Genomic DNA, 10801 nt, shown 5'->3' with positions numbered 1-10801 from the left:
CGTTCAAAGAATGCAACATTTTAGTGACAGCGAATTGAAACATTCAGCATATAAATAAAAGCACAGTTTTAATTAAATATATCGAATCGTATGATGGGTTAGTTTAGAAAGGGACTATATATGTTCAGTAACTTAGTCTTTTAAATATTTTAGATTTCGTTCAAACGAATTGTTGATTAAATACCACTGTTACATGCCATAGTGCCTTAAACAAGAAATTTTAAAGTAATTCTATCAGACATTGTCATCTTTGTTTATGTAGAAATAGAATACATAAAAAAAAATATTGCCCCGTGTGAGGGGACGCTTTTACCGGCGCACTGTATTATCCTTGCAGGTGTATAAACCCTTGCTGCTAAAAAACAAGAGATACTTATTGTTACACACTTAAAAGCAAACATAAGTTAAAATAAATAAGAATTAAGAGTAAATGGTGGGACTGGAAGCAACAAAACAGATGGGCTATTGAATGGATTTCTCTCAGTTTTTTTTATCCTGCCATGATATGGGGCGACAAATGCGGCGCAGCCATCAGTGTGCATAGTCCTCCACAGCCCGTTACCCGCGGATTTCTACTAAACAGTCGGCTGATATTTTTGGCCAGGGATCCTCTCCTCCAGCTCCTCTCTGTTTTCAGATTATGCGGTAAGTACAATCCGCCCATATAGAGCAAAGCAAAACGTAAGAATTAATGGTTGTTACATGCTTCGGTCTACGCTGTAAATATATCTGCCTTGCAAGATGGCGACGTGGTTCAGAAGGTGAAATGCAGGCTAAGTTAGCTCGCTAGCTACAACAACATTCACTGCAATTACACAAGTTTGGACAACGTTGTAACCTTGCAAGCGCATTTTCGGTTCAAGTTCATTATTGTGAGCCTTCTGGTATAATTTCCGGAATAGCCGTGAGTCGTGGAAGTGGACCCATCCCCCAAGACGTGCTACAAATCCTGCAGAGAGGTGTAATTGGACAGCAATAACACAAAGCAGATCGACACGAAGATTGGAACATTTTTGAGTTTGTTTACAATTTACGAGGGGTCAATGTGTCAAGGATGTAGAATTAGTTTCAACTTGAACGTGGAAGTGCTTTATGTTTCGTACATGATTGCTTACCAAGTGGGCAAACTGTGTCATACTGGTAAGCATAGAACAGAAAACTAAGCCATAAACATGGCGTATTTCATTATAATACTAGAGACCGACAGTACGTAATACCAATGCCTCTGAATTTCCCTGATTTTCAACACTTAGTGATGCCACACAAACAAACAACAAACAAACAAAAGAGAACCAGTGTCCTCTGAGCTCCCAACTTTATTAAGTTCTGACACCTCTTTCAGACTGCTAAGTTTGTTTTCAGTTTTCAGTAAAAAGCACAATGTTGTTCTTACGATGGATTTGTAGAAACATTACACATAATCACAGTGCACATAGTCTCAAATGACTTTAACATCTAAAATTTGGGTTATATCAATATCAATAATGCAGGATGTGTACACTTTTATCAATGACCAAATTTTAAATAACTGAAATAAGTGTGTTGTCATTTTGTGCATTTATCTTGTTGAGATGCCATTTTCCAACACTGGCATAATGTTTTTTGGCTTATGAGCTTTTTATGTTAGATTTTTGGATCAGTTTAAACACGTCGCAAGCCATACAAAAGCCTTCTCGACTCCTGGTCACCATTATCAGACCACATCCGTTAAGGACAAACAAAATTGAAGTTTTGTACAAATATCAAACTCAGGGAGTATCTCATGGTCGCGTTGCCGATACTGTGATGTCTCTGTCTTCTAGCAATGTGATGTCAGTGACCGAAAGATTATTTAGATGCCTGCGCTTCTGTGTGTAGTGAGCTGACTCTCCAGTCTTTGTTTAGCATGACAGGACCTAGGTGAAGGTAATGTCAGGGTTCTCAGCATTTTAACAGCCATCTGCTGAGATTTCAGGCGTTTTTAATGAACATTTAGTGAAGTGTGACCCACAATGTTAGCACTACCTGACTGTTAGTTGAGCCTTTTAAGGTAGACCTCATGAGGACCTGAAGGAGGACTGTGAAGTACGATGCGCTCTACTTTTGTCATCCCCATCATCAAACTCTGACACATCACTGCCTCTAGACTCCCATCGGAGACCTTCCCTGCACTAGGAATGGGTGATAACTTATGCATGATTTGCAGCCGAAAACAGTCCCCACAAATTTTACTTCTCAGAATAAAGTCAATAAACACTAGCTCAAATCGCACTTGCAGCATTAGACTTGCATTCACAAACATGAGGATCTCACAATGGCACGCTGTGCTATCCTGCTCTGCAGCAATTGACAGCTGAACCTGTGACTGTCAGGGAGAATCTGGAGAACTTTCACTTCAAAATCATATTTTTAACATACTAGCAGTAATAACATTAGTAGGCTGTAGGAATAGGCAATATGGACAAAAAAAAAGCATTTGTTTAAGTGTAAATATAATAGTTAACCAAGTCTGCTGTATCTCATGTCTCTTAACTGTTTACTTTAACTATGGACCTGTCTGGACGCATTTCCTACACGTTTGGCCTGCAAGATAAATCGTTAAAAAAATCATGATTTTGATTCACCCTTGTCTGATTTAATTTCCAATTAATTTTGATTCGCATTTAATTTAAAAGACCGACTGGATTTGCATCACAAATGATACTTTTCTTTGTGAGTTTTACGCTCCCAAGTGGCACTGCAAGCCACTACTTTCCGAGTTCCCACAATGCTCATGGCATCACCTTCAGCCAATGACGAAGCGCCTTGTAGTCACGTGTTTCACTCATGACTGGAACGCAGTAGTGATTGTATAGCTCTGCGACAAGATAGAAACTGAAGGAATATGGATGACAAACCGGACACTCTTTGGATTCAAACCGGATGACCAGCGTCAGTCTTGAGTGCAAGACGTGTTTTTCATTCGTCGCAACATCGCAAGATAACGCCACAAATTAGGGATGCTCTGATCGATCAGTCACCGATCATGATCGGCCGATTTCAGCGTGATCACTGCCGATCACTACCTGTCATTTCCGATCACAACAACTCTGATGAAGCCCCACTGGTTGTGATGCGTCCGCTCCTCCCTACTCGCTGCTCACTCACCAGCAGCATGTCTGCCGTGAATCATTTAAAGTTTGTATCCGGCAGCACATGCACAGGAAAATGTTGTGCAGGGGAGCATGTTCAATACGCCGTTTAAAGCGCCAGCACACAGAGAGTTTTCAAGGCTCATGCAACACCCGTGGGTCCCAGCGTGACATTCGGAATGATTAGAAAAAATTATTAATTTCACCGAGCAAGATGAGCAGCCTTTCTCAGGTGTTCTTTATGCGGAGACGAAACGACCGGATCCGTCGCCGTTTTGGAGTCGGGTGCAGCGTTCATCAGCCACCTGAATCTGAAACTTTTGAAAATGCCCGGAGTGGAAACTTTCATAAATGCAGTGCTTTCTGTTTCTGAGTCCCACTACAAGCGGCCAGTGTGTATATATTTCACAGACATAGCAAAGTCTCAAAAGACTCACCAAACTGTGATGTCCCACATCAAATTAAATGGTTTTTCACTGGTCCTTTTGACAGAATAGTTGCTGCATTCCGCATTGTTTTTTTTTTTCCTTCTTGAAGAGGTGTATTAAAACGTGTCTGAAATAAAATGATTTCATGGTTCATGTTTTCACGTCATCCTCACAGAAGGTCTTATCATTTTGATTAGAAATTCATTGTCAATCCATGTGATGGCTATGGGTAATTGGCAGTAAAAACCCTGAGCATCCCAACCACAAGTCTTTATCAGCACCTCAAATGTCTTATGTTTGGTGCTGCAGCTTTGTTTTATCATGGTTTATGTGTGCAATAAACTTCATATTTCATCAGGAAAAACAATTGTGGGAGAGAATCGTGATATCAATTTTTAGCTAAAAAATCATTATTCATATTTTCCCCCGACTCGTGCAGGCCTACTGTTACACTCAAGTGCCAGCGCAGCGGGAGACCTGTCATGTCAATGAAAAACAACAATTTTAGGAGAGAGAATTGTGGACATATTTATTTCTCACTACAAAATGGATTGAAAGTTTGTCTAATAATTTCGTGAATGTAACATATTGAATTAATAGTGTTGTCATGTAATGTACATTTCTAATATTTCTTCAATAGTGTCCACTAAAGGGCTGTAGTGATAAATAGTCTCACTATATGATGGACAACATTCAGCTCTTGATACAATATGTATCACAATATTCATTTATCAATGCAATTCACTAACATTTCGATACACATACAGCGTTTTCAGAAAGATTTAAAGGGACTCTGGTTTTGGTGTACCACCTTGGATCTTTTTGTTATAAGTTGCCACTAGGGCTAAACAATATGGACAAAATTCCAAAATATCTTGCAAGATATCTTGATATTGAGACGATATAGGACTGCCAAGATCAGTTGACACATGGTGATGACGTCGACAAACAAAAGCATTGACTGCCGATTTAATTAATTTCGTGTAAGTTTAGATTTTCCCTCAGAACTGCTGCCGCACCGTCCGCTGTCTGGCCTGCCTTTCAGTCCTTGACCCATGTGCACAGTCGCGGTAATCAAGCTCTTTCTGATTCCGGATTATCTAACCTGACCGCAAAGTAGCATCATATGAGAGACCCTCATGAATATAATCAGTTTTTAAAGGTGTTCTTCAGTAATTCTGGAAGGGGACAACCGTCTAACTACTATATAGTTTGTTTGCGCATGTGTCAGATCTCCGGTGCAGCGTTCCGGTTGTCCTCCCACACACACAGTGTCGGAGTGGTCAAGTCATGTCAAGAGCGCAACTTCGAATGAAGCTATCATGAATGTTTTGCATTTTGCATATCGCAATATTGATACGATAATATATCATTCAGCCCTCGTTGTCACCTTCTTTCTCCTTCTGATACAATCATGTTAGCCTGGTGAACATATCAGAATGATATGACATGCATTGAATAACATCTTTATTTCCGAATGAACCTCATCTTAAATCACTGGAATATTGATTTCTCAGATAAAAAAAAAAATATATATATATAAAATAAAAATATTTTTCTGATGATTAAAGAAGAATTAATCGTGTGCAACAAAATATATGGCATTTCACTTCTTAATAATAAACATATTTAGAAAGAGAAAGAATAATTTGTTAGCTCATATATACACATACACATACTGTGTGACACCCATCTCCCACTGGGGAGCGGAGGGAGCCCAAAAATATGCCAAAATAGTCCTCCAATTAAAGTTAGAGTTATTGTTGTTGTTGGAACTTATCTGCGGTTTTCTCTTGTCATCAGTGTTAGACATCCCATCAATCACAGTGTGCGTCCATGTCACGGATGCAGTGACTCACGAGATGGAGCTATAGCTGCAAAAGGGTTGAGAATCTGTGAAATTATGTCTTATTCGGTGAAAATACTTGGGCGGAAACACCTTTTTCATGGAAACCAGTGTGATGATATACAGGCAGTAATGATCGGATATTTAGGGTGTCCTGTTCTGAATGCAGGAGGGCGTCCATTTTTCCGTGTTTTGCAGTTCTTGGGATCAGAATGTGGCGTTTCATAGCCAAAAGAAAACATGAAATGTTATTTATTTTACAAGAAAAGAGCGGAAACACGCTGTGTAATACAGACCGTCTTGGTTTATCCACACCACTCTCACAACACGTTGAACAAAGTGTGAGAGATTACTGACGATCAAGGAGATTTTTATTTGTCAAGTACAGATCCAAATGTCAAAAATGATCAATGAATTGTCTGGAAATATTCATTAATGTAACAGAAATCACCATCTGTCCTCCTTGTTGTTCTCATCATGAATACAGCTGCAGGATCATGTCAGTGAAAACGTTATTCATATAAAAAATAAGTTATTGAACACCTGCACACCACTGTGCTCCCGTTCTCCAGGACCAGTCTCCTACTGCTGCGGGTGCACAATAGAAAAACCTTGCAGTATGCAGCAAGTATTTTGTCAAAAGCTCAACTGAAGAACACTTTATTCGATGTTACGTTGCAGTTTGGTGAATCTCTAGAGACTTACCCATGTCCATGCCTACTGTCTACTTGTAGCGGGACTCTGAGACAGAGAACACTGTATTCATGAAAGTTTCCACTCCAGACGTTTTCAAAGGTTTGCCATTCAAGTGGGTCACCAATGCTGCACCCGACCCCAAAACACCAACGGATTCAGTCGTTTCCACCTCTGTGTGAACGACACCTGAGAAAGGCTTACTCGGTGAAATGAACCATTATTTCTTGGATTTGCTTAGCGTTCCGAATGTACCGCTCAGACCAGCAGGCGTTGAGCCCGTGACGTTCTCCGTGCTTCGTCAGGTGCTGGTGCTTTAAATGGTGTATTTAAATTTAAAGTGCTTCCCTGCACAGCATTTTCCCGTGCATGTGTTGCAGGATGCAAACTTTAACTGACAGATTGAAATTGTTTAAATATAATAGTTAACCAAGGAATTTAACGTTTCTCATCTCTCGAAGAACCTATATATCAAGGAAAAGCGATGTCTGATGTCGATGTATACTTAGCTTTGATTTCCCAGCCCTACTAGTTTAACATATTTGGTGATATATTGTGATACATAGTACACTGGTAGCAGTATGGCGGTAAACTCATGAGCCATGTTTGCATGAATATGAATTGCACGTCTTTTGTCCCACAGGTGGTTTCTGAAGCCAAACATGGTGTAACAGCTCAGCTCTCCGGTCCGTGAAGAAGATTGGACTGAGCCAGGATGTCCAGTAGCTCAGGCTACACCCCCAGCCAGGGGAACTTCAGTAGCGAGCAGAGCCGATACCCATCCCATTCTGTCCAGTACTCCTTCAGCAACACACGCCACCAACAGGTATTGTCGTCATTGTGAGGTTTCAATTTCAAAGGTTGGGCTGTAGCCATTGTTCCCTCTTAGCTGCGCTCGCTGATACATTCTCCACGCACCAAAAAATCCATCCTGAATTGAAAATAAAATACCGTAATTACCGGACTATAAGCCACTGCTTTTTCTCTCATGGCCTGAACCCTGTGGCTGAAATGACTGTGCGGCTGATATATGGATTATTACAAGGCTTCTTGCTGTCAGGACATTAAGCCGCGTCACATCAGACCAATAAAGTTGAGCGCTCATTGCTCTGGTCGACTGTGTGTGTGTGTTTCCGGCCAGCATTTTCCACAACTCGGTGCAGCGGTGACCAGACAGGTTATGGGCTGGTTGTAGATGCAATACGGAAATACTAATGCTTAAGGTCATAACAGTGTAGTCTGTGAAAGAAACCTATTCCTCGTTCATCTTAGCCGTGTCCATACAGGTTCAGTGTTTCATGAGCAGTGATCACAGAATATGGTGGCCTCAAATAGACAAAATTAAGTCTTGTAATAGACGGATTCATGGGCCTTATCAATCCGTTTGAGAAAGATTGGTTCAATGGTATAATGTGACTTCGTTGGCAAGAGTTAGTTTACTTATTGTGTTCGAAGATTCTGCACGTGTATATTTTTAATATATTACATTATTATTCCGTTTAGCAAATATGTAATAATCTATACAATTCAAGGACAATTCATACGAATTTATTTCTACCTTTTTTTAATTTTGTGCATTTTCCAGACCTCAATGTGAATTATGCAAATTGTTAAATTTCCATCACAGTTTTAAACGTTTCTAATTACAGTAGTGATCGCTCACAATGGTCCAAAGGATTGCTCATGGAGGTGGAAACCAGAGTGATGACGCTTCTAGTAGGGCATTATGCAGACTAATGAATCAGACGTTTAGTGCGTCCTGCTGTGAACACAGGAGGGCGTCCATTCTTTCATGTTTTGCAGACGCAAAAAAGCCTAAAAGCCTAGTATAGAATAGTGTCATTATCAACCACTTCAATAAATTAAAGAATAAAAATAAGATTTAAAAAAAATAATTTATAAACCCTACCCTGGTAACCTTGTGTACTTTAGCCCTCTTTCTGGAGTTTCATTTCAGTGTTGAATTACAGAAGGAGTGCTTGGTTTGTTCACAGCTGTTGGCCAAGTACAAGTGATTGTTCTTATACACTTTTTCACCTCGAAATAATCATTGGTTTTCAGAACATCAAACAGCTGTTGTGACCTGACACTGAAAACAATGCCAGTGTTGTACAGCGGACCACGTCATTACTAAACCATAGCCAATGCAAGTAAAACGCTGCTGAATTCAGCATTTTGAGATTAAAACAACTCAAGACAAATGAAATTAAGGGAATCACTGACCTTACCAACCAATTCTCCATGGGCCATCAATTTATGCCTGCACTCTGTTTTGGAAATCAAAGTCTTCACATGGCTTGTTTAGGTGCTCAAACCACACGACGTCATGTAGCTATGTAAATGTTTGACATTTCAAGGTTGTTGAAATGTTGGATGCCGAATGAGCAGCAAAACAGCCATTTCCATTATTCAAGAATGCATTCAGAATTGCATCAAAATGAATAGATTCAGATACACCTTGTAAATCACAATCAATTATATTTTGGAAACTGGCCATGATATCCAGCCCTAACATCCATGTGAGTGTGAGGAGGAGCAGAGTGAGGGGTTACGCTTTTCAAAAGGAATCAACACGTCCACGTTGTGTGGGGGGTGGCGGGTTGTTGAAGCATGAAGATTTGCCTTTATCCATCATTGGGAAGCATACATCAGATTTTGATCAATTGCAAATCCTATCTGACAATCTTTCTTGTTTACCATCTTTTTTTATAGGATTTCGCGGTCTCAGACTACAGGACACACATGCAGGATCCACAGGGCCGGAGAAGACCATCCTTATTGTCTGAATTTCACCCAGGAGCAGAAAGGTAGCGATTTGATCTAATTTACAGACTGTCAAAAACCCATATTGGCATAGAATACATGAATATTTTTATGGAGTCTTTTATAAAAAAACAAAAAAAATGTGGTTAATTAAGTTGGTGCTAACATCACTCTTAGGCCACCAGAGAGACGCCATGGCTACGAACAGCAGTTTCACTCAGTCACAACATTGGCAGAACACGAAGCACTGGAAGCTAAACGTCCACGGATCGAGGCTATTACTGAGGCCCACATCACCCGGACTCCTTCCACAGCTGGAGGAATCATTATGCCCATACCACATTCAGTACAAGACAGCCTCCGAGCTACTGTGGAGGTAAAGAAGGTAGGCTCTGTTAATCGGAATAATCCGTTGTTTGTATCTGTCTAATGTCTTACTATTAACTGTCTTGGTGTTTTGTTTTGCAGGAGGCACCGTACACAGTGAAGGTGGACTGCACTTCTCCAGGAGGGCCGTCTCTCCATTTGATGGAGGATCAGGACACTTCACCTTCTAAGTTATCAAAAGAAGAACTGATCCAGAGCATGGACCGGGTGGACAGAGAGATTGCTAAAGTGGAGCAACAGATTTTTAAGCTTAAGAAAAAGCAGGTCTGAATTTTTTTCTGACAAACTAATAATTGGGACATTATTGGGACTGTTAACGCCACTGCTGTTGCTGCATCGACTTCTATTGGCGCTGTATTCTCTCCTGTGGCTTGGAGTGTCTTTTATTTTATTTATTTATTTATTTTTAAACATTTCGGCTACGTCTGTCATGGTGTTTTGGCCATGAATTGGCTCCAGTATGTGCTGCTTGTGGACCGTGAGCAAATGCGATGTCACTACATGCAGAAGCTGTGCTGCACCCTTAACTGGGGGAGGTTTTCAACTCTGCTTTAAAACCTTCACATAAATACTTTAAACCTTCACATAAACACACCTCTTCACCTCATCTTTTTGTGTTAAGTCGTAATTACATCAGGCGCCATATTTGCCGCTTGCTTAAATGCAGCACTGTTTCCTGTCGCAATTTTGCAACTTTGTTGCTTGAAGGGTATTCATCCTCCCGACTCACAAAAATGTTATTCACTTACTACGGAGAGTGCTGACAGATTGAGTTCCCTTTATGCAACGCTGGACTTCAAATAAACGTTATTCTTATTATTCTTCTTCTTATTATTATTATTATTAGTAGTAGTGGTATAGTTTTGTTTTTTTCCCAAGTGCTCATGTTTATGCAACAGAATAAGTGTAGATTAGTCTGGTTATTTATGAGATGTATAATTGATTAAACTTCAGATGATGTCTGACATACTTTGTGACCCAAATAACTGCAGCCTGGGGGCAAGTCGTTTTCGAGTTGAAAAGTTACCACATCTTTTGCGCTTTTGGTCTTTTTTTGTGTTGTGGCAATAACAGCAAGACACGGTCGACAGTACGGATCACCTTCTGTATAAAAATAGGTGATGCAAAATAGTTCTCTATTTCTGACGTTGATTCACAAAATGTTTCACCCGCTCTTACCTCACCGGCTGCTGCGTGAGCAGAGGTGGGAGGGGCTTCCTGAGAGCTGACAGCTCAGTGGTTCTCTGACAAATCTCTGCGAAAAAAAGAGATTTTTCTGTGATTCTTAAAAGTTGAAAAGTCGAGATGCTATTGTACATGTTTTTAGTGATTATCATGCAGCCCTAGTATGTATAAATTGTAAGTTGTTTAATTTGTTTTTGCTGAGCTCGGTGGGCCCGTCGTCATTCGAAGTAACATCTGGGCAGACAGTTGCTTGAAGAGAAAGGATTCCTGCCTTTCAGGAGATTAATTTTCGTCATGTATTTTAAGAACTCCTTATTTTATCCATGGAGATGTACATAACCTTTTAACTTGTAAATATTATCACAACAAACAGTTACATATTCAACCTA

General features: G+C 40.2%; 1 protein-coding gene across 5 annotated transcripts in view; it reads left to right on the top strand.

Moving 5' to 3' along the window:
- Positions 1-496: 496 nt before the first annotated feature.
- Positions 497-10801, top strand: part of ncor1 (nuclear receptor corepressor 1) — a 45282-nt gene continuing 34977 nt past the window's right edge. For 4 of the 5 annotated variants that reach the window (XM_053846799.1, XM_053846802.1, XM_053846801.1 and 1 more), the window contains exons 1-5: positions 497-645; positions 6721-6903; positions 8790-8884; positions 9018-9225; positions 9309-9491. In XM_053846799.1, the coding sequence (XP_053702774.1) occupies positions 6793-6903; positions 8790-8884; positions 9018-9225; positions 9309-9491 (597 nt within the window). In that variant the 5' untranslated portion in view covers positions 497-645; positions 6721-6792. The remainder of the gene's footprint in view (positions 646-6720; positions 6904-8789; positions 8885-9017; positions 9226-9308; positions 9492-10801) is intronic. The other variant, XM_053846800.1, reaches the window with a different exon arrangement.

The sequence above is a fragment of the Synchiropus splendidus genome, chromosome 17 (assembly GCF_027744825.2).
Source record: "Synchiropus splendidus isolate RoL2022-P1 chromosome 17, RoL_Sspl_1.0, whole genome shotgun sequence".
In the NCBI taxonomy this organism is placed as follows: domain Eukaryota; kingdom Metazoa; phylum Chordata; class Actinopteri; order Syngnathiformes; family Callionymidae; genus Synchiropus; species Synchiropus splendidus.
This window is presented reverse-complemented; position numbering and strand designations above follow the sequence as displayed.